Genomic DNA, 24,866 nt, shown 5'->3' on the forward strand with positions numbered 1-24,866 from the left:
CCGTATGTATGTGTGTGTGTGTGTGTGTGTGTGTGTGTGTGTGTGTTCAAAAATTCAAAAATTCAAAAATTCAAAAAATTAAATATTTAAAAATTCAAAAATTCAAAAATTCAAAAATTTACCAATTCAACAATCAAAAATTTAAACAAAAACTAACATTCACAAATTCAACAATTCTAAAATTCACAAATACAAAATTCAAACATCAACCATTAAAATTCTAAAACTTCTGAAAAACAAACACCCATTCCAACAATCAACAACCCCATTACAACATACCCAACTCCAAACACAACAACAACCTTCCAAATTCACCCAAACACCCAAAAACCAAACCCCCAAACCCACAACACCCCAACCCCAACCCCCCAACCCAAAATCCAACACAACCCAACCCCAATCCAACCAACCCAACCCCAAACCACCAACACCCCAACCCAAACCCCAACCACCAACCCAAAACCCACCCAACCCAACCAACCCAACAACCCCCAACCACAACCCAAAACCCCCAACCCAAACACCCAACACCCAACAACCCCAACCCCCAACCCCAAAACCCACCAACCACAACACCCAAACCCCAAACCCCAACCCACAACCAAACACAACCCACAACCCCAACCCCCAACCCACAACACCCAAAACCCAACACCACAACACCCAAACCCCAAACCACAACAACACCAAACACCCACAAACCACACAACCCAAAAACCCCAAACCCCAACACAAACCAACAACAACAACCACACAACCCACAAACCCAAACCCACCAACAACTCAACACATCCACAAATCAAAAATTACCCCAACACCCAATCACAAAACACTTCAACACCAATTCAACACATACAAAAATTCCAAACACCCAACACCACCATTCAAAAAACTCAACAAAACTTCCAACATTCAAACATTCAACCAACATTCAAAAATTCAAAATTCAAAAATTCAAAAATTCAAAAATTCAAAAATTCAAAAATTCAAAAATTCAAAAATTCAAAAATTCAAAAATTCAAAAATTCAAAAATTCAAAAATTCAAAAATTCAAAAATTCAAAAATTCAAAAATTCAAAAATTCAAAAATTCAAAAATTCAAAAATTCAAAAATTCAAAAATTCAAAAATTCAAAAATTCAAAAATTCAAAAATTCAAAAATTCAAAAATTCAAAAATTCAAAAATTCAAAAATTCAAAAATTCAAAAATTCAAAAATTCAAAAATTCAAAAATTCAAAAATTAAAAATTCTAAAATTCTAAAATTCTAAAATTCTAAAATTCTAAAATTCTAAAATTCTAAAATTCTAAAATTCTAAAATTCTAAAATTCTAAAATTCTAAAATTCTAAAATTCTAAAATTCTAAAATTCTAAAATTCTAAAATTCTAAATTTCTAAAATTCTAAAATTCTAAAATTCTAAAATTCTAAAATTCTAAAATTCTAAAATTCTAAAATTCTAAAATTCTAAATTTCTAAATTTCTAAAATTCTAAAATTCTAAAATTCTAAAATTCTAAAATTCTAGAATTTTAAAATTCTAAAATTCAAAAATTCAAAAATTTAAAAATTCAAAAATTCAAAAATTTAAAAATTCAAAAATTTAAAAATTCAAAAATTCAAAAATTCAAAAAATCTAAAATTCTTAAATTCTAAACTTCTAAACTTCTAAAATTCTAAAATTCTAAAATTCTAAATTTCTAAAATTCTAAAATTCTCGATTAAATTTTCAAAAGATCCTATCTGCATAGGAAACCCATGAGGGATAGGTTGTTTTGAAAATTTAATCTAGAATTCTAAAATTCTAAAATTCTAAATTTCTAAAATTCTAAATTTCTAAAATTCTAAAATTCTAAAATTCTAAAATTCTAAAATTCTAAAATTCTAAAATTCTTAAATTCTTAAATTCTTAAATTCTTAAATTCTTAAATTCTTAAATTCTTAAATTCTTAAATTCTTAAATTCTTAAATTCTTAAATTCTTAAATTCTTAAATTCTTAAATTCTTAAATTCTTAAATTCTTAAACTCTTAAATTCTTAAATTCTTAAATTCTTAAATTCTTAAATTCTTAAATTCTTAAATTCTTAAATTCTTAAATTCTTAAAGTCAGATCTTCGAAAAATTGAACTTGTCAAACTACGCCAATCCAGTGCTGAGCTAAACTCTTAAATGAAATAACCCAATTTTTAAATAACTATCAAACTCTCACAACTCATCTTTCAAATATTGATTTTTTATTTTCAGGTAAAAGCTTTACTCATCCGTGAATCTGTCGTGTTCCGAAATTACCGAATCACCGAATAAACACATTTTTTTATAAAAAATTAGATAATATAAAACAATATTTTATTTTCTACCGTTTATTCCCGCCATTTTGATCCCCTAGGCATTTCAGGCATAAAATAAGTCTTAATCAAGTTCCGCCATCTTGGATTATGTCCGCTTTGATCCCCTCCCATTTCCTGCAATAGCCTGAAAATTAGTCTTTTAAACCTATAAATAAGTCTTTTTAGGCTTAAAAATAAGTCTTAATCAAGTTCTGCCATCTTGGATTATGTCCGCTTTGATCCCCTCCCATTTCTCGCAAAAGCCTAAAAATTAGTCTTTTAAACCTATAAATAAGTCTTTTTAGGCCTAAAAATAAGTCTTAATCAAGTTCCGCCATCTTGGATTATGTCCGCTTTGATCCTCTCCCATTTCTTGCAAAAGCCTAAAAATTAGTCTTTTAAACCTATAAATAAGTCTTTTTAGGCCTAAAAAAAAGTCTTAATCAAGTTCCGCCATCTTGGATTATGTCCGCTTTGATCCCCTCCCATTTCCTGCAAAAGCCTAAAAATTAGTCTTTTAAACCTTTAAATAAGTCTTTTTAGGCCTAAAAATAAGTCTTAATCAAGTTCCGCCATCTTGGATTATGTCCGCTTTGATCCCCTCCCATTTCATTCAAAAGCCTAAAAATTAGTCTTTTAAACCTATAAATAAGTCTTTTTAGGCCTAAAAATAAGTCTTAATCAAGTTCCGCCATCTTGGATTATGTCCGCTTTGATCCCCTCCCATTTCCTGCAAAAGCCTAACGGGACCATCCATAAACCACGTGGACACTTTAGGGGGGGGGGGGAGTATGCCGTTTGTCCACGATTGTCCACATGGGGGGGGGGGGGGGTTGATGACTTGTCCACGTGGACAATTTTTTTACACTTATGTTAGTAAAACGAGAAATTATTCTTTAAATATCAAGACTAAAGAAAACAACAAATACGCACTACCCAGCCTCGAAATATTCTAGCAGAACATTTCCACTAGAATGCTTTAAGATTATCCCGCTCTTTTAGAACTCTGCTAGAATCTTGCTGGAACTTCGTGACTGGGTAGCCCTTCACACTCATTCACACCATCAACCATACCACCATGTTGACAGCAGAACAACCTGGCTCGGCGATGTTTCAACAAACACATCATCAGCAGTAGCTATGAATGTTACTAATACTATAACATTCAAAGTGTAGATATGTACAAAACCGTTCACGTCAAATGCACACCACTACCCTTTCCGTGATGAGCAGCTCATTCGAGTGTCAACCATTGACGAAACAAGAGTGAAAAATGTCTTTGTACGAAAAACTTTTTAGTGCGTATACGAAGTGTCACGTTGAGAAAAAGAAGCAAATCGTTCAACGTGAGGTGAACGAATTGTGGAAAAGTTTCAAAATCGATAAATCGAACTTCCCCGCAAATGCCGAAATTAAAATCAGGGAGCTGGGAGCAGCTGCAGCGCGCAAACAAGCGGGACTGCTGAATTTTTTCTCAAGGGTAAGTCGAATCGAGGAAAGTTGCTTTTTACGTTTAATTTTCATTCATTCGAGTTGAAAAAAGAAATTTGAATGAAATCCATGTTCCTTGCTTGCACACTTTTTTATGATTTAATTGTGTTTAGTGTTAACGAATTCAGTTTACCCAGTCGAGAAATTTTCAGGCAGTTATCTGTAGAACCAGAACTGTTCCAGCTACACATTTCCGCCAGAATTTTGCAAAATTTAATATAGATACTGAACTGATTGAAAATTAGACAAGCAAGCAATAATCACTTGTATTTTGGTCAGCCAATAAAAAATTGCAAAATAAAGTGGTGGTAAAGCATCACACAATTTTTCAACCAATTTCTGACTTTCAAATTTTAGGCGGCTAACAATGCCCCATCAGTTCCCGCTCAACCCACCGGACCCTCCCAACCCGTTCAACCCGCTGGACCCTCCCAACCCGCCGGACCCATCCAACCCGTTCAACCCGCTGGACCCTCCCAATCCGCTCAACCCGCCGGACCCTCCCAACCCGCTCAAGAAGTTTCGGAGGAGCAAGGTAATACGCCCGCAAAACAAGGTGCACCACTTCCGGAAGAGGAAGTGGCTTCCAGCAAATCCGATGGTGACCTTAGCCCAATCGTAGGAGTTAGAAAAGGGCGACTGCAAATTCTATCGGACGGTTCGGACGAGGATGGGGTTGCGGTGAAGCCGACACCTGCGCAAGATGCTATCCGAAAGGAGATCGCAGTGATGGAGAGCCAACTAAATTCCACCTTGCTGCAACAACGTTCGGGATTCGGGGACGCGGAGACCGCCTACAATATCAACGTAATGACTAAGAAGCTCGAGTCAAAGAAGGGGCTTCTTAAGCGAAAAAAATACAAGGCAAAGCGTGAACAAAAATATAGACGGCAGCAAAAGTTAAAGCTTAAAAAGGTTATTGCGGCGGCTCCAGAACTGGCGATCGAACTTGGGGTAAAATTTGATGAATTCTTTAAATTTGCAAACTTTAATATATTAATTTTCGAAGGTTCGATCTATTCCTGGCCGTCCGCGGGTCGAGCAAGACCAACCTGAACTGCTGAAGGCTATTGCCGAAATCGCGATCATTGGAAGTGCTGCTGACGATCGACGACGATCGAGTACGATCCGATCAGTAAAGACTCTCGACGATATGACGCAGGCTCTGGAAGACATGGGATTTCACCTATCTCGAAGCGCTGTGTACTTGCGGCTGCACCCTAACAACTGGCGCACAAGTGAAGGGAAACGCCATGTAGTAACCGTTCCCGTGAGGCTGTGTCGTCCGCAGGCTGACCTTCATAAGGATCACCCTGATGGTCGCTTTTGTACAGCAACGTGCCGGTAAAAATAATAAATTGCTAGTCGATATCTTTTATCAATACAATTATTTTTGCAAACTTCTACAGGGCGATAGAAACGTTGGTGTCTTTACTCGGAGCAGATCAAGTTTGTATGATCTCCCAAGACGACAAGGCTCGTGTGCCGCTGGGTATTACCGCTGCAAACAAGCATGGACCGATCCTGATGCACATGGAGTACAGACACTCACTTCCCGACCACTCTTGGGTGGTTGCCGAGCGACATAAGTTAATTCCCAGCGTTTACGCGGGCATTGTTATTAAGCCGGGAAAGGTCGACGGTTCACCAAACCTCGTAACGTATTCGGGTCCAACCTATGTTGCCATCAGAAGTGGGAAGCATTCCTCTTCTACTGCCGCTTCACATGCTCTGGATTTTAACACGCTGCTAAGCCTACCCGAGTTTGAAGACCTAACAAAGGGTAAATAGTTTTGAAAATTAACTTCAACAGTCTAGTTACATAATTGTAATTATTTTTATTATCATTTCAGTAAACGGAGTCGTCAAACCGCTGATAATTTTTTCTGTAGATGGGGGACCGGATGAGAATCCGCGCTACAAGAAGGTGATCGCGCAGGCTGTGACACATTTCCGGGCCCACAATTGTGACGCAGTGATCATTTATTGTAACGCACCACATCGATCCGCGTTCAATCGCGTAGAACGCAGAATGTCATCTTTGAGCCGGCAATTATCGGGAGTAATTTTGAAGCATGACCATTTTGGGTCTCATTTGGACAACAGTGGTCGGACGACGGACGTAGAGCTCGAAATCAAGAATTTTGAACACGCTGGTGAAACTCTGGCAGAAATATGGAACGAGCTTTGCATCGACGATTTCCCAGTTATTGCCGATTTCATCAAGTCAGATGTTGACAATCCGGAACCTGGTGATAATGATCCCGAGTGGTACGCACGGCACGCCAGGGAGAGTCAATATCTGTTCCAGGTAAGGTTTTTCAGCTAAACTAACTGTAACTAAATTTTTACATTAACTAAAACATTTACCAGGTCGTTAAGTGTTCCGATGAGACCTGCTGTAGCCCGATGCGAAGTGATCTGCGAAACTTGCTGAGCGACGGATATTTGCCTGGGCCGTATCCAATCCAAAGATCGGCAGGACGACTTGTGATTCCGGAACCGTCGGATACACCCGCAAACGCATCGTTTGCGCCACTGTTGGTGCGCCTCGGGTTCAATATAAAGCCGGTTGCTGCAGGGTTCCCAGGGACTCCGCCGTATGACTTGTATTGTCCATCGCTCAGCGGTAAATTGAACGGTAAGCATTTGAACGGTTATTTTCTTAGAAAGTTGTTCCAATTTCAACTTCAATTGTATTTCAGATCGGATATGCCAGGTTTGTGGCATGTACTTCTCAAGCGCGGTCAACTGTAGGGCCCACAAGCGATCGGTCCATGGTCTAGAGACAGCCGGGCGGAAAAGTAAGCCGCGAGCGGTGCTAAAGATTCGCTCGGAAGAGGTTCTTGTGGAGTGCGACGGAGAGTGCGGAGATACGGTAGAGTGGGTGGAGAAATCCGACCTCACGGATATTCCAGAGATACCGGCAGACGACGACAATCTACCTGATATTCCAAACATAACAAGTATGGCTGAGTGGCTGAGTTTGCCATGGGAGGACGAGTATTGATTAAGGATTGTTGTTTTTCACGATGTTTGGATTACTTATTAAACGTTAAGATATGGTTTCGAGCAGTTAAAACGTTGTTTTGTTAATTGTTAGAAAAAAAAACTGTCCACGTGGACACTAGGGGGGGGGGGGGGGGTTTGGGCTTTGTCCACGATTGTCCACATGGGGGGAGGGGGGGGTTAAATTTGGAGAAAAAAGTGTCCACGTGGTTTATGGATGGTCCCTAACAATTAGTCTTTTAAACCTATAAATAAGTCTTTTTAGGCCTAAAAATAAGTCTTAATCAAGTTCCGCCATCTTGGATTATGTCCGCTTTGATCCCCTCCCATTTCCTGCAAAAGCCTAAAAATTAGTCTTTTAAACCTATAAATAAGTCTTTTTAGGCCTAAAAATAAGTCTTAATCAAGTTCCGCCATCTTGGATTATGTCCGCTCTGAGCCCCTCGCATTCTCGAAAAAGCCTAAAATTTAGGCTTTTTGACGATAACATTAAGCCTAAAATTTAGCCTTTTTCGTACTAAAACGAAACTAGTCTTTTTAAGACTAACCCATCATTAGGCTTAAAAAGACTTAACACGGTTAGGTTCGATAAAGCCTAATTTTAAGTCTTAAAAGACTAATGTCGGCTTTGCGTGAAGGAACTTTTTTGTTTACAACGTTTCAAACGCAAAATTCGTAATCAGAACGTCAAATCATTAGGAGTGTTGTCACACGAATATCTTCAAATACTGAGAATTCGGGTTTATTACAACAGCGATAAGCAGAGTACTCTAATTTACGTTAACTATAGCTTTATGTAAAAGTGTGTATTATGGAACGGATAATTACCATTGTTATCATTACAGATTGTCAAGGGAAACAAATTGGTCGATGCAAAATAAATCGGCACTGGCAACGTATGTTTTTCGCTTGCAACACTGCCAGTTTTGCTGGACGTAAAAGGCGGTTGGTGACTAGCGCGTTTTAACTATCAATTATTGGTCAATCTGTTTCCCTTGACAATCTGGAGTTATCATTACTTTTAAAATTACACTGACGTCATCCGTAACCACGATTTTTTTTTAATTTAAGGCTCACACAAAATCCAAAGTGTAGAACAGTAGCTGGGCTCCCCTTTCAAAATTTTCAGGTATTGTAAAATAGTTACCTATTGACTTTTAAAAGCACGATTGAAGTTTAAAACCATAAAGCAAAAAAAAAAAGCAAAAACTAAAAAAACATCCATTAAGAAGAAACAAAACTGCATTTTGCACTTATTAAAGTGATCAGTCTGCATTTAGTTATTTTGAAGTTTTCTTTAACTACACGTCAATCAGCAGTTGGCATCGAATTGGGTCCTATAATTAAGCTTAAATTGCTGATATTATTGTTAATAAGGATAAAGTTTATTTTTATCATTTGAATGACATTTTAAAAGATGACATTATACCCTATGTGATTTAAGTGGAGCACCGGATTCGAGTGGCAGAAATGACTGTTCTCCCATAAGGAATACATTGTAAAAAACAAAAAACTTTTCGAATGGAAGTGTTCCATAAGTAAATTTTTTTTTTGCTTTTTGGGTGGTTGACAGTGCCTTGAGTCAGGGGTTTTTAAATACACCCGAGAAGCAAAACAAATTAAATTTTGTTTATTAGATCTTAGAAAAAGACTTTTGTTGTTTTATAATTTGTGCGTTTATTTATGACGAAAACCTGTTAGTTTACAACTTTTTTATCAAGTCAAGGAAAGTTGCTTTGACTTTTAGCGTTGATTAAATAAAATCATGGTTTTCAAATGAAGAAAACGTTTTGTTGATTCAAATATGCCTTAATTTTCTGCGTGAACGAACTTTTGGACCATATTCAGCGTGTTAGGTTTTATACCATTTTCAATAAGGTAATATTGTTTAACAGTGTAAGATTTTAGCCGATTTTAGCTCAAACCCTCGCATCGTGTATATATTTATGTATTTGTTTTGATTTTGTTCGCCTGCTGCGATCGCGCAATTTTTTCGTCTTTCAACAACAAAATAGTTTGCCTGAAGTGAGCCACGTCTTTTTAGTTGCCAGCAAGATAATTTCATGCCGGATGTCGTCATCGGATGCAGATGCTGGTTAACAGGAGAACCGGCTTTCACCTCGTCGGAATTATTGCCGTAGCTGGTGCTGTCGTTATTGGTAAGCAGAAATTAAATCGTATTAATTTCTTATTTAGCATTCATAACAGTTAGCTGAATTCAATTTCTAGGATTTGAAGCACCACGCGCTGTTCGGCTGGAGCCCTAATTCCATCTGTTTTATCGCACGCCACGGGCCATTCTGACCAGGCCTTGAGCCGCAACCAGCGAGAGTCCTAAGCTTAGCTTCAAGTACCGAAGCTGAAATGGCAGCCGGAAGAAAATACCATGAAACGAGGATTTCCGCTAGTAACAACCTGGATTGGGAAATTGACGTTGGTGCGAGGGAAATGTTATTGTTGCAGTTCTCTTGTGGGTTACGTTCGCTGTATTTCCCGGCAGTGTGTCCAGGAATAGCACCGCCAATTTGTCGCAAATAGTAAACGCCGCAAGCCGGAGTTTTTGTTCGACGGTTCTGCGCCTTCACCGTTGGTGACTAAAATTGGTACGATTTCGGAACATTTGTTTTGCCGTAATGCTTCAAAAATATAATTCCTTTACAGTTTGCTGCCAAGACCAACCGAATGCAGCAGAATCGACAAACAGCCAAGAAAGACATCAAACAAACGGGACCTTCGACTGTGACCTGCAGCCTGCACGAAGCTGTAGCAGTTTAGCAGTTCGATAGCAAAGCGGACTTCATCTTGGTGACCACGAGCGAGTGCGTGATTCCCGAGATGATCAACGCGGACGGTAGGTTCGCGTGAGGATGTTTTCAAGCAAGCATAATTTACCATACAGGTGAGCTCCCAAAATGTAGGCAACTTCCTCTGGTCAGCGATAAGATCACCGTCAAGCTGATCTTCGCTCATTTTCACTCGGTCAGTCGATGACGTATTAAGTCAAAATGTTCAGCATTTTTGTATGACCCAATCTCACCCCAGACCTAATGTCACCCCTGATGACGGTATACAAAACCTATTCACAATTGACTCTATAAATATATTAAATAGGAAAGGTTGCGCGCTGTTTTCGCAAATTTGCAGTTACCAACTAGATTTACGCTGATTAGTTCTTTACTAAGTCTTTACTTTATCCGTCAATACACTCCGTTGGATTTGGAATCTGTTGCAGTTTTTGTAAGCAATGAATTTTTCATTGTTGCATTTTCAAATTCATGCTAATGTTTTGTATCGGATGTTTATTCATTCAATAAAAGGCTTCAGCATGTTTTGAAGGATGCAGCATGATCAAAAAAACATATCAATGCTTATGAAAATTACATCAAATTCTAGATTCAACGGGGTAAAACAAATTTTACCCGGGGTAAATTTACGTAGATTTCATCGGAAATTTACATGTTTTCCAAGCGGATTTGTTCGGCACAGTTACATCGGATGACATGTAAATTTCCAATGAAGTTGATGTAAATTCGCATCATTAATTACGTGCACTTTTGGTACATCATAAATGATGTAAATTTACCCGATTTTTTTTTTCTGTGTAGTTAAGTAAAACATCCTTGAAAATCAAAGAACATGTGTTGAGCTGTAAGATCTTCATATCAGCAAACAAAGTTATCATTCGATCTTTAAGTATGTTCAGCTATATTTTTTAAATGTCGTATTTTGTATCATTAGAAGCTTAAGTTAAAATTGGTCTAGCCGTTTCGGAGATATGTTTTTGTTTTATAAATTTAGTTTTTGCGAAAATCGTCAAAATAAAACATTTTTGAAGCATCCTATTACGAATAGGACCACCCTAATCGCCAAACAAAAATACACAAATAATATTTCAGCCAAGGAACATCCATGTCAAATTTGAGCCAAATCGAAACACTTTTTGATTTGGATCCTGTTGGATGAGTAATCGCGCCTATATTGTTGCTGAAAAAATTGATTGCAATTTTTTCTCATAAAGTAATCACTTAAAGCGTGATTTTTTAACGTTTTTTGAGAATTTCGAAGTCTAGCAACAAAAAAAAAAAACGTAACAGCAATAAAAGAGTTACGGTACCTATTCAGCTTTTCGCAACATCATTGTATTTTTTATTGAGTTATATTTATTTAACTCTGTCCTTTCTTACATATAACAAAAAAAGCTATTTTGCATAGCGTGAACATCTATACAAGTCTCTTTACAAATCATGAGAAGGTTTTAATAAGGATTCTTAAAAAAAAAAGAATTATAAAACTCTCGCTCACATTAATTTTAATTCGGTTTTATTTGTGAACAATCAAGTTACAATGAGTTCATTTAGGTAATTAACAGAGTTTTGGAGTTCCTTTCAGCTGTGTTTTACATAGTAATTCAATCGAAAGCATTATTACTAATAAATATTAAATAGGAGAAAAGAGTAAGAAAACGTTTTCAAAAAACTTACAGAAACACTCACATTAACATATTTGAAAATACCACTGTTTTTGGTAAAGTATCAAAAATATTTTTTGTGTATTCACAATAAAGTGTACCCGTTTTCGAGTAATCACATTTTTTCAAGCATTGAAAATTCTTTAAAATTTTCTTCTTTTCACATTTATCATTCGACCTTATGCTATATGCCCTGCGAAGGATGAAAGTTGAAATGAGTTTTATTATACAGCAGTTCCAGATGAAAGTCAAAGAAAAAAAAGTGCTTCGAGTTTCACAAATCTAGTCTAAAATTTGAAAAAGCCTTATGAAAACTTTAAATGCCGTTTTGACGGTGTCTGGACCAAAGAGCTTAGTCTGAAAATATTTTCAACGGATTCCTCGGAAAATTTAATGAAGCATATCACAAATGTTTTTTTCTTTAAGTTTTGCCTTCCTCAATGAGGTAAGGCTATAATCCTGCTCTAAAATTAAACTTTTTATTTAAAGCTCGAAAACCTTGATGTATACATATCGACTCAGAATCGAAAACTGAACAAATGTCTGTGTGTATGTGTGTGTGTATGTGACCAATAATGTCACTCAGTTTTCTCAGCACTGGCTGAACCGATTTTGGCCAAACCAGTTGTATTCGACTTGGTTTAGGGTCCCATACGGTGCTATTGAATTGTTTGAAGTTTCGATAAGTAGTTCAAAAGTTATGTATAAAAATGTGGCACTAAACTGAACCAAACATCATCATGTTATACATCGTTAGTTAGGTAATTGAAACACCTTTCCAACGAGTCCAAAACATTGATAATCTGGCAACCCTGTCTCGAGTTATAACCAGTGATTTTTATGTACTTTTTTTGTAGCCGGATCTCACTTAAATGTATGTAAACAATGTCCGGATCCATCATCCGACCCATCGTTGGTAAGGTAATCGAAAGATCTTTCCAACGAGTCAAAAACTTTGAAGATCTGGCAACCCTGTCTCGAGTTCTGACCACTTAAGTGATATTTATGTACTTTTTTTGTAGCCGGATCTCACTTAAATGTATGTAAACAATGTCCGGATCCATCATCCGACCCATCGTTGGTAAGGTAATCGAAAGATCTTTCCAACGAGTCAAAAACTTTGAAGATCTGGCAACCCTGTCTCGAGTTCTGACCACTTAAGTGATATTTATGTGCTTTTTTGTAGTCGGATCTCACTTAAATGTATGTAAACAATGTCCGGATCCATCATCCGACCCATCGTTGGTAAGGTAATCAAAAGACCTTTCCAACGAGTCTAAAACATTGAAGATCTGGCAACCCTTTCTCAAGCTATGACCACTTATGATGCCACTTATGAGCCCTTGAGTGATATGTGTGTTTTTTTTTATTCCGGAACTTAACGAAATTAGACGAAATTTGTGTCCAAACCCATCATATCACATATCACCCATTGTTGGAAAAAAGTGAGGAAGGCAACAACCACAGAGGTGGAATAAGTTAGTTTTTTTAAAGTATTTTAATAGTGAAGTCTCTTTAAAGGTTTTTTTTAAACAACAGATTTTATAAATACTAAGAGAGAGAGAGAAAGAGAGAGAGAGAGAGAGAGAGAGAAAGAGAGAGAGAGAGAGAGTTTTTAAAGTTTTCAGATCAAGTTCTCTCGCCATTATCAACTCATTTCGTTGAAATTTGACTTGTTAATCGGAATTTCTTCGCAAGAAAATGGTTTCAAAATAGTTTCCAGTTTAGGTTAATGTTTTCTGTCTATGATTCGAATCTTAAAAAAATGTGAATTTTAATAGAACGTTGAATCAGTTCATAATGAAACACGCTTGCTAATATTTTTCAATTAAGTTTCAATTGCAGTTTATTATTAGGCTCCCTGAATTTTTGAGAAAATTACAATGGAGGAATGGAAACAAATGCTTGACAAAATATTCGTTAAAGCCTTTTTTACATCCATTCATTAAAAAATCATAGCAATTCAATTTCCACAAGAAGACATTCAAATGAGCTAAACTTGTTTATCTCAATAAATTATTCCCATTTCAATATGCGATGAGCACACACACACGTGCGCCAGATTGTGAACATTCTTCGCTGGCTTCCATTTGTCAGCAATTTTTATGGCACATGCTGGTCTTGCATTTTTCATTTGCAAGGATCGCTTTTGCATTCCAGCTTTTTTTTTCTTCTCTTACTTCACCATGCTCTGGTAATGTCACCGATGTAAGATTCTTGCCGCTGATGCTCCATACATATTTCACACGGAGAGGGCACAGGGAACCATCAGGAAGGCAAATAATGTCCTCGTCCTGCTGCTGATGCTGCCTCTTCATACAGGAAGCCTCGGAAAAATCATATCAGCCGCTACTAAAAATATCCCATCTGAGCTTGTTTGGTGTTTGCTCAAAGGGTATGCCCTCTTCGTCGAACAGCGCCGTTGGCCTCACTGCAGCCCCAATGGTGATGGTGATGAAAAATTAGGGGCCAGGTGGGGTTCAGCTCATGTCCTTAGTTTGTTTGTTGCAGAAATGATTGTTTTAAGTTAATAAATATCCCAGTAAAGTTATGTATGAATTTTCCTTTGTTGACAAAATCATTCACCTACAAATTTTATAATTTGATGAAACTAGTCCCTTTAAAAAAATCATTTATGCAAGCAGTGAAGAGACCGTCTTACCATCCATGACAGAAAATGATAGAAGTTTTATAAGGGAACTGAAACAAATATTTATTATGAAGAAATTATTTAATTAATTCGGTAATATTTTCCATGGAGCCGCACGGTACTCCAACAGCCATTTTCCCACGATTGCACCGTATGCCAACCAAATTCAACCCCGTTCTAACCCCTTCTGTCCATCCCTATTAGTGAGCCAGGTTTTCACCTGTTCATTTTCTCCTTCATTCCACAGGGGAATTACCAGCAAACACACCGGCGGCCTCCGACCCCTTGGCACACGGAACCCCGGTGGCGACGGAGCGTGTCACGGCGGAGATTATATTTCCATATCACTTTGGAATATTATTGCCGGTGCCAGGAACCTGGGGACGACGACGACGACGACTGTTTGCACATCCACACAGCAGCCGAGGGAACGGACGGAACGGTTTCTGCATGAGCAAACAACATCCTGCAGGTCCTCTCGTGGCTGCCAACCGGTGGAACCGTTCCGCGTGCCAAGTGCCAAGCCAACTAGAGCGCGTGAAATTGTCTGCCAAGTGGAAGAAATCAAATTTCGTCGAATAAACCGTGTGTGTGAGTGTTTGTGAGTCGTACGTTGCCTCTTAATCGAGGCCAACAGCCCAGGTTGTAGTGAGTGTGTTCCAGCTTGAGCAGTCCTTCTGGGAACTTGCAAATGAACAGTTCTCGAGAAAATCAGCGTATTTTTTTAAAATATAATAAAAAAAAAATCATACGCTTTCAATGTCCAAAGAAGCCATTTTATAATTTACAAATCGTAGTGATCATACTATCTTGTGCCACGTCGGTTTAGGGTCAAATTATGTCTAGGATGCCATTTCATATTCAAATATATTATATATTTTCAAAAATATTCAAATATTCTACAAAAACCGTCAAAACTCCGTGCAATGATGTTAAGATCAGATCGTGTAATCTTGACACAGCTGGCAATTTCGACAAGTTGGCAAAGGAAATAAATTAGAGGTTGATTTGACTTTTTTGCATGCACGTCTACTGTTTCCATTTTGTACCATAACTCAAAACTTCGGCAATTGAGGTTACCAGCTCCCTGTTTGCATAATTATTATATACAAGCTGAGAAAAACGCAAGGCAAATTTGTCCAACCCATAATGTTTCATGTTAGGATTTTGTGAAAATGAGTAGTTTTATCGAGTTTTCTAGAACGAAATCCTTTTTTTGCGGAATTTCTGATGCTTTAGAACCAGACTTCATCAATATCTCAAAAGTGATGATAATGTAAATGAGGCATTTTTGCGACAGTTATGTTTTAGTTGTTGAGAAAAAAAGTTTATTTTTTAAATATTTATTATGAAAACAACGAATTTTTTTTATGTGATGAGCTAAGCAATCAATCAACTAAGCAGTCATTTTTTGAAGTTGGTCAACTTCTAAGCATTGCTCTACACTGAAAATATGACAGTACATAATATTACATCTCCCAAGTAACATTTTTTTCCAGGAGTTCTACAAGAGCTCTTCAAAATAGCTACAGCATAGCAGTTTGGACCGCGGTAGGATAAAACTCTCTTCAAAACTTCTTCAGGAGTTTGGAAGAGTACTTGAAGAGAGTTTGATGAAAATGCATATGGGACATTTTTGCGATCAGGAGCAGTTCAGTTTCAGATGTTAAATGAAACATTTTTGACATAAAATCTGTCATATTTCCCAGCCCAAGTAACATTTTTTCCAGGAGTTCTACAAGAGCTCTTCAAGATAGCTACAGCATAGCAGTTTGGACCGCGGTAGGATAAAACTCTCTTCAAGTACTCTTCCAAACTCCTGAAGAAGTTTTGAAGAGAGTTTTATCCTACCGCGGTCCAAACTGCTATGCTGTAGCTATTTTGAAGAGCTCTTGTAGAACTCCTGGAAAAAAATGTTACTTGGGCTGGGAAATGTGAGAGATTTTATGTCAAAAATGTTTCATTTAACATCTGAAACTGAACTGCTCCTGATCGCATAAATGTCCCATATGCATTTTCATCAATTTTAAATTATTGATGCAGTTTGGTTCAAAATCGTGTGGGACATTTATGCGAACATGGGCAGTGACGAAATTTTCATCAGTTTCTGAATTTCACAGCTTTGCACATTTCTTATCGTAAAATTACTTTCTTCAAAAATTATGGTATTCAAAAATTATGGTATTAATTTGCATCATTAGTTTCTTGATACAAGTATTCATACAAATTTGGGCACTGTCTGTAGAAAAAAGTTATTAAAAAAATATTATAAATTGTTAGAATGACTATTCAGAAAAAATACACTGTTAAACAAATTTACTCATTTTTTTCAATTTTTTATCACGAATATGACTGATGTTTTGTTGTTGGCAAAGCTATGAAATTTGTTTTGAAGGATCAAAAATCACACAAAAAAAAACATTTTTAAAAATTGAATTCTAACTCGAAAAATTCTCGTATGTTTGGCAGTATTAAGTCCAAATTCCGTCCAATTTTCAAATTTTCACTATTAAAGCAAATTGTTATAAAAAGGTTTTCATAAAAACTTGCTTACTAACTGCCCATTGCAAATTTGATTTAAATTTTACTTTACAAATTATTGAATTTTCATAGAAAAGATTTGTAAAATCGACTGTAAACTATTCAGAATAGATTGTATTAGAGTGGAAACAGCTTATTCATGCTTTTGCAATCCAAAATAGACTTTTTAATATTTTAACAAATTTTGAATTTTTGGACCACTGATCGGTAAAATTTTTGGATAAATATATTTTTAAAAAATTCATTGCTGTTTTCTGCCCGAGCAGACGGAAATAACTTGGGAATAACATTTTTTGATATTTGAAAATACTAGGCTAATAACATTTTATGTTATTTATAACAAGATTTGTTATTCGTCGTTATGATTTTTTTGTTATTGGATTGTTATTGTAATAACAGACTAATAACATTTTTAGTTATTCTTCGAACAAATCTCTGTTATTATTTTTTGTTATTTTAACAACTAATCCGATCATCCCAATAATAGTTTGAGGTATTCTTCCATAACAAAAAATGTTATTCCAAAGTTGTTTTGGCTGTCAACCAATATCAGACCAATAACAAAATTTGTTATGATAACATAAACTGTTATTAAACTCTTATGCAGAAATGGATTTTACAAGAAAATTCCATAACACTTTTTGTTATTTTAACAGTATTTGTTATTAAAATGGCATGAATTTTGTTATTACCGTCTGTCCGGGTGGCTTAAAATATCGAATAAACTTTGTTTTAATTTTTTTGCCCCCCTCGACCTCAATCAACTTTTAATAAAATTTGTACTAGCCTAAACTAATATTACTTGATATACTATGAACACACTTTTGAGTAGCTGTAATCGAATGCCAAAGTGCTGATATGTCAAAATTAGATGCTCGATGGAATGACATGACGTTCTCCTACTTTTGTAAAATTTTGAGTATATGAGTTATAGCCACTTTTAGGTTAAACTATTCTCCAAAATTGCCTTTTTATGTTTTTATAAAATAGTGTAAATCCTTGTCCAAATCTCTAAAAAATAATTTTGAAAAGCTCAAAAATTTCTCTAAAGTTTTCCTTATTGGACATTATTGATACGGCCTTGCAAAGAATGAAAATGACCAAGAATGATTTTTTCCAAGTTCTATTCAATTGACCCTTAATTTTCAATCGATGATACCTTGAAATCCAATGATCAGATTTGTTAGGCTAAAAAGTGAAACCTGTGTGAAACAAAGTTTCATAAAAATGAAAAAATACAATGAAAAGTTGATTTACGAAAATCTCAAGGAAAATTTACAGAATTGTTTTTGTGTAACATTTTTGAAAATATGTACATATTTTATCTAGGTGTGCTAAGTCATAAATCTGAGATATCAATAAAAATATTATTGACTCGTTGATATTCTTTTGAGAGTTTGCAAATCATTTTTTTCGTGCTTCTATTCGTGTCACTTTTATCAGTGAAAAAAGATTCCCAGTAAAATGTGAATGTTGAGATAAATCCATAGCTGTTTGGAAACTTTAAAAAATGTTCAACTGCTTCCGGAAAATATTTTTAATGATTTTGAAGATTCGTCAAAATTATAAAGTTTTATTTTTATTTATCGCTGAGATGAAAAAAGTCTAAAATCCAAATATCAGAGAAATGACAAACATGTTGTATGAAGATAAGGACGTAACTTTGATACAAAATGGCTTCTTGAAACCAATAGAGTTAATCAAAAGCAAAAAAAACAATTTTCCAGAGAACTGCTCACTTGCAGGAAATAAAAACGAGGTGTTTCATCCAACATACGAAAAACCATCAGATTCTGAGAAGGAAGCCAACAAAAAAAAAAGACCCCGTAAAAGTGTGTGTCTGTGCTAAGAGTTGATGGAAAATGGCGACGGCAACCGGGAAAATATGTAAAATTGAAATCGGAAAATGTTTGCTTTTCGTCACGCTGCTAACGAGTGTTTGCTTCCGAGCCATCCGGAGCGATGAGGCGGCCGCGTCGGCCCCGGACGCCAACCATCCGCAACCGTCGGCGGAACCGGGTAAGGATTCTGCATGTTTTTCTCGTTGTTGTTGCTGTAGGTACTCCTGCTGCTGGGATTTTTCTTGTTTATCTTTTTGTTTGTGCGCCCGCTGACTGACTGTTTTGGGAAATTTTTGCAACCGGGGAAGGGTTTTTTTTCACACGCGCGCCAAAATGAAACCCTATTTTTGCGCGCTGTGCTGGAGAGTGTTTTTCTCCCCCCGGTATTACTTTATAGATTGTTTTGCGAGGAGAGCTCTATCAGTAAAAGGTTTTCGTTTTAAGGAAACCACACGTCACATTTTGGAATAGAAAGTCGTATTTCAATGTCTTTCTTAGAATTTAAAAAAGGCGCAAATTTATACATGCAAAACTGCAAAGCAAAAAAACAACTAATAAAATACTAGTTTAAATATAGTAAGCAACACTGGATGAGCACAAATATAGTTCAAATTATATTACCGATAGATTTTAACATTGATTTCAGCAATTTGTTAGCGTCCCTCTTTACGTCCAGGCTTTACATCAACAATATATTTATTTTCACGTTTTATATTAGACTTTGATAAAATACTGCAAAAATTTGAATTTGAATTTTATTATCTAATTTAATATCCAAAGCAAAATGAGTCCGATGCAAATATTTTTGGAGTTTATGTCCCTTGACTCTGATTGAGACCGAGAAGTGGGGCCGAACAATATATTATTAAACATTTAAACAATTCTTCACTCTTAATGAGTAATAGTTGTCTTTACCTGTTTCACGAATCTAATCTTATACGAACAAAAAATGTAACGAACATATTTAAAAAAAATTGCGGAATTGTACAACGGAAATTCATAAATATTCAAAATTTGTTTTAGAAAAGTCCAGACATGTTGAAATTGATGTTTAACGCAGGAGTAGGAGAGCGTGATATTTCAAATTGTGTTGAGTTTATTGCACAGCCCCTGATCGAATAAATGTACCTTATGCATTTTCATCATTTTTGAGTAATTGATGCAATTTGGTTGAAATCGGGTGCTCTTCCAGAAAAAAAAACAAAATTATCCTGTACTTTCTTTTAAAAAACTTGAGGAAAATTAGTTTTTTTTTCATGAAAACTTAACACGTAACCTTATGTGTTAGACAAACTTGTCTTCATAGGGGACATTTATGCGAACAGGAGCAGTACACTTCTATTTCCTTTGAAAATTTTCAGTTTAAAATAAACATGTATTAAATTAATTAAAGGGGGCGATAATAAATTGGAAAATATTTGGAAAATCTAGGGGGAGAGGGGGTAATATGCACCCCCGGGGCAAAATGCACCCCCTGCTTTTCTCGGTATTTGGAAGAATTTTCCGGGGAAAAACTCATAGAAATTGGAAGCTGAACATTGCTAAACCATGCTGGAAAAATTTCAGCATCGTAGTATAAAAACAGCTTAAGTTATTTGCAAAACTTTAAAATGTTGTGTTTTCATCTAATTTTCATTGAACTTTCATCATGATTTTTGGACAATATAAAAAGCATTTATTGTTATTGCCATAATCTTCACTATTCTGTGGATAGATGAGTCCAAAAACATCAAAAAATGCATTTTTAATTAAAATTTCTGCAAAAAGCGTGGTCGGGGCAAAATGCACCGCTGTGAAGCTCCTTTGTAAAAACAGCGGTGTCATCTAGTGGTGACTAGTGAAAACTGCTTTTACCCGGTGCATTTTGCCCCATGTTGTGGTGCATTTTGCCCCGTTTTGTAGTGCATTTTGCCCCAATGTTGTGGTGCATATTGCCCCGCATGATTGTTTGGAATGAATCAAAAATATTTTTAGAAATTTGATATTTTCGAACAATTTTGAAGATTTTTAAGACTTTTTTCACATGGATAACGAAGAATAATAGTTGTTTAAGAACATCGAACAAAATTCTTTCACAGTAATGCTGTAATGGTTGAGGAATCACAGTTTTCCCTTAGGGGGTGCATATTACCCCCTCTCCCTCTAATTTAGATATTTTGTTGAATTTATTTTAAAAATATTGTTTGATATATTTTTTTGATAAATGTGATATATTTAGCAACATAGTTGGTTCGTATTGGCACCCATAATAAAAAAACGCAATTTATATTTCCCTTTTATAAAAAAATAGTGCCTAAAGGAATTCTAAAAGGACATAACCGGCATATCGATGCCTCTGTGCTCTTTTATGCTAACTAGATAGGAAAACCAGCAAGCTTAGTACAAGAGAGTACAGATGACTTCACCTTAAGCAGTTTGAAACAGTCAATAAATAATAAAGTTTTCAATCTCGATCCGCAATTGTAATATTTGTAAACTTAAACATTTATCGTTTTGTAAGAATAATTTGAGGTTTTAGAGATTTTTAATGATTTCTGCCGCTCTTCACAATAAACTGAATTATTTTAGGGTAAAAATATTATATTTTATATTCTTTGCAAATCAAACTAACAAAAGCTGAAAAATTTGAGTGGTTGGTTTCATTCTGTTTCCTTTTTTATTAGGATCAGATTAAAAAAATGATACATGTTCATTCCCAGCTTATTTGAATTCATAAAGAGAAGGATAAAGAAAAAAAACTCATTCTCGTTGCCCACCAAGTCTGAACGACAAGGTCGATGTATCGAAGATGTTTCCATGGTGGTTGCTTTCTTTCCCACAATGTCTCAAGATTGTGTGGTTATGTTTGGTGTGTGTGTGTGTGCGTTCTGTGTACCGTAACTGGATTAAATTGAATCAATTTTCTATTTTTGTAACCACTCTTACTCCACTCCACTCTTCTTCATAACAGAGGGAGCGGGTTGTGCCAATCTTTGGTTGATACGTTCCGTAAAATACACAACACCAACCAGCTCTTGAGCAGCATCGGGCCATGGGCGCCAGGGAACGAGATAAATTGCAGCCGAGTTTGCTCCATCATTTTCCTCAAGACGTGGTCTTAGGGTGGCATACAAGATGTTCCTTAAAGATGCCATTCACTTTCAACACCCCAACCCTGTTTGTCCTTCGTGTCCCCATTTCAACTGGGGGGAGGAGGAGATGTTATGTTTGGTAGCAGAACGACCCCTTTTACAGTGTTGACTGTAAGATTACGATCCAGGAGCTCGCACGAAACTGTGCGCTGTGGGAACTTTTATGCTAAGTAATGCACATAATGATGGGGTATTTTGAGCAACATTGATGTGTATTTTTAAAATGTATCTGAGTTAATTTAATTTTGTTTAGGAAAATCAAACTTTTTATACTAAATTGAAATTGGATAGAATTGTTCATTTTTTCCTAGATTATCCCAAGAAATATTTTTTGACAAACGATCTAAAAATTCACCTTAGTGAAAAGTTCAAAATTAGTGTATTTTGCCCAGTCTAATGTAATGCTTGGTTCAACAATTTTAAATATATTCAATGAAAAAATCAGAATCATTCACCACAGTTACGTTTTCCGATATTTTAGAAGATCATACAAAACGGAAAAATTAAACTAGACTGAGAATTTTCTAAACTGTCAAAAAATGTACTTTTTCAATTAAATTGAAAGGATATTTTTAAATAAAAAAGAAATATTTTCTAATAAACACTGTCCATTTTTCTTTAAATTTCAAAAATAAGGTATTAAAATATAGTCCTGTACTGTTAACGGTACAGTAAAGACTGCTCTGTACGACGTAATGTAGTCTTTCACTTCCAATAATGCTCGAGAGTAATTAGATTTATAACCCGCTGAGTAATGGGACTTGTCTTGTCCTGTGTGTGCCCTCATCTGTGAAAGATACGAGATCTGTATTCGGGTGGGAGCTACGGCTAAGCTATCAACTCCGGCCCAAGAGTTCATCAAATTGTTTGCTGGCGAAGATGCGATGCGAGCATAACTCTGGCGCTTGCATGCAATGTGTAAAGGGCTTTGCGGTTGTCGTGGTCTTTACACTGCATACGGATAGGCATCTTGACTCTCGGTGGCACAGATTCTTCCGACTGGACGAGAACGGAAGCCGACCATATTGCAATAGCAGATATAGTCGGTAAATCATCTGTGAAATGTGGGCTCGGTCACGTGGAGCTGTGCAGCTAGCTCTGAGCATGAAGGATGTATCATTTCGAGTGGAATTTATTAGCATTTCTGGCAAGCAAATTAATATGAGTTCTGTGGAAAGCCGTTCCAATTATAACAGGATGTAGAATTCTTGGAATCAGATGGAGTGGGGAATAATGGGATTTAAACATTTTTTAATTTTGACTGAACTCTAAATGCGTTTCAATTTCAGAAACCTCCACTGGATGTCCGCCGCCGGATCTAAAGGTTTCCCGCCCGCGGAAGCATTACCCCACCACGGAGGCCCCGTTCGTAACATTCGAAACTACGCAGATCTACGTGCCGCAGGACTTTACGACGGCTGATTTTGAGTTCGTGGACGGGAAAAAGTCCGCCGTGGCTGGTATCAGCCTGGACAACCAGGAGGCCCAGCTGACCCACGATGACACTCCGTTCTGGTGGGAGATGGGCATTCAGAATGCCGAAGCTCGGGAATCGCTGGCCGCGGCCTCATTCCCAGGATCGTCGTACAAAAATCGAGCCAAACGAGCCCTCAGACGTCGACCGGCCCGTCGCTTCCGTCGTTCGTCCCTTTCGGACGGATCGTACGGCCAGGACAACGCCCTGCACCAGGAACAAACACCGGTGATCGTGATCAACAACGTGTTCAACGAAAACGACAGCGATCACAGCGTGTACGACAATGTCTTCCTCAACGGGAACCAGTTGGACGGTGCCGACGGACAGGACAACGACGATAGGGAGGATCGTTACGTGGACAAGAACGAGATCGGGGAGGTGCTGGAGGCGGAAGTCGAGGACGACGGACACGGTGGAGTGGCGGGGATTATGGCCCGAGTCAAGCGAAAGTCGGGCAAAACGACGGGTGCGCTGAGCAGGGCCAAGGGAAGTGGCAGCGACAGCGGAGGCAGCAAGAGTATCACCAGACATAACAAGCAAGGTGAGAGCGGGGTGGTCGGGGTTGAGGTGGGTAGATAGGAGGGTGGGTACTGGAATGATCAGAAGATATAGAACATTGGATGTATGTCACTCAAAAGGCATTTATGCCATTTTTCGAAATTTAAGTCACTTTTAAAATCGTGATCTAAAGAGCTTTTTCTTTTTTTTATATTTATCATATTTTGAAAAGAATTTTAAAAATATGTATCTTTTTTTCATTCAATAATTAAACCTTATCGACTAATCAATTTTCAACTAAATTTTATCTACTATTTTTTTTAAATTAAAAAAAAACGATGATACAGTCTAAATTCGATTATCCGATATCCGCGGAAAAAAATCACTACGGGTAATTCTCTACCAACTCACACGAAATCGGGAAAAGTTGCCCCGACCCCTCTTCGATTTGCGTGAAACTTTGTCCAAAGGGGTAACTTTTGTCCCTGATCACGAATCCGAGGTCCGTTTTTTGATATCTCGTGACGGAGGGGCGGTACGACCCCTTTCATTTTTGAACATGCGAAAAAAGAGGTGTTTTCAATAATTTGCAGCCTGAAATAGTGATGAGATAGAAATTTGGTGTCAAAGGGACTTTTATGTAAAATTGGACGCCCAATTTGATGGCGTACTCAGAATTCCGAAAAACTCTGCCATTTTCCGTCACTTGACTGTTAAAAATATTGGATCATGTCATTTTGATATCTAAACAAAAGGGGTTTGCCTATAAACATCACGAGTTATCGCGATTTTACGAAAAAAGTTTTGAAAAAGTTACTTTTTGCGTTTCTCTTTGTTTCGTCGTCCGCGTCGTGATTTCTTATAAGCAAACCCCTTATGTTGATTTATCAAATTTTTTGTATATGTCTGCTCTACAACTTTGTAGAACATTGTTACACTCTAAAAAATAACCCTACAAAGTTAGAAAAAACACGAAATTTTAAAATGAAAAATTTTGTTCTAAATGAAAAAATGACCCTTCTGGGTCAATGTAGATTCGAAAAGTACATTAAATTTCCCTTAAAATGACATGTTCCAAAAAAATTTACAGTTGAGTAACGGAAAATGGCAGAGTTTTAAAAACTTTTTTAGTGTTTTTTCGATGAAAAATACGTTTTTTCGGAATTCTGAGTACGCCATCAAAAATGGGCGTCCAATTTTACATAAATGTTCCTTTGGCACCAAATTTGTGTCTCATCACCGTGTCAGGCTGCAAATTATTGAAAAACACCTCTTTTTTAGCATGTTCAAAAATGAAAGGGGTCGTACCACCACTCCGTCACGAGATATCAAAAAACGGACCTCGGATTCGTGATCAGGGACAAAAGTTAACCCTTAGGACAAAGTTTCACGCAAATCGAAGAGAAGTCGGAGCAACTGCTGTGTGAGTTGGCG

At 36.7% G+C, this 24,866-nt stretch overlaps 2 protein-coding genes across 7 annotated transcripts in view; both read left to right on the forward strand.

Moving 5' to 3' along the window:
* Positions 1–24,866, forward strand: part of LOC120426936 (locomotion-related protein Hikaru genki) — a 46,479-nt gene that overhangs the window by 15,594 nt on the left and 6,019 nt on the right. For 5 of the 6 annotated variants that reach the window (XM_039591754.2, XM_039591752.2, XM_039591751.2 and 2 more), the window contains exons 1-2: positions 18,276–18,504; positions 22,747–23,475. In XM_039591754.2, coding sequence (XP_039447688.1) covers positions 18,348–18,504; positions 22,747–23,475 — 886 coding nt within the window. In that variant the 5' untranslated portion in view covers positions 18,276–18,347. Of the gene's footprint in view, positions 1–14,191; positions 14,534–18,275; positions 18,505–22,746; positions 23,476–24,866 lie in introns of those variants that run through there. The other variant, XM_039591750.2, reaches the window with a different exon arrangement.
* Positions 4,277–6,887, forward strand: LOC120426938 (uncharacterized). Its single transcript, XM_039591759.2, has 4 exons — positions 4,277–5,600; positions 5,671–6,128; positions 6,191–6,458; positions 6,523–6,887. Exons 1-4 carry the CDS (start codon positions 5,273–5,275, stop codon positions 6,825–6,827), a joined length of 1,359 nt encoding a protein of 452 aa, XP_039447693.1. The 5' UTR covers positions 4,277–5,272; the 3' UTR covers positions 6,828–6,887.

The sequence above is a fragment of the Culex pipiens genome, chromosome 2 (assembly GCF_016801865.2).
Source record: "Culex pipiens pallens isolate TS chromosome 2, TS_CPP_V2, whole genome shotgun sequence".
Classification (NCBI taxonomy): Eukaryota; Metazoa; Arthropoda; class Insecta; order Diptera; family Culicidae; genus Culex; species Culex pipiens.

Coding starts and splice junctions, on each gene's coding strand:
- LOC120426938 (XM_039591759.2), top strand. CDS start 5,273: ATGATCTCCCAAGACGACAAGGCTCGTGTGCCGCTGGGTATTACCGCT. Junction 5,601..5,670: donor GTTTGAAGACCTAACAAAGG/GTAAATAGTTTT, acceptor TTATCATTTCAG/TAAACGGAGTCGTCAAACCG. Junction 6,129..6,190: donor AGAGTCAATATCTGTTCCAG/GTAAGGTTTTTC, acceptor AACATTTACCAG/GTCGTTAAGTGTTCCGATGA.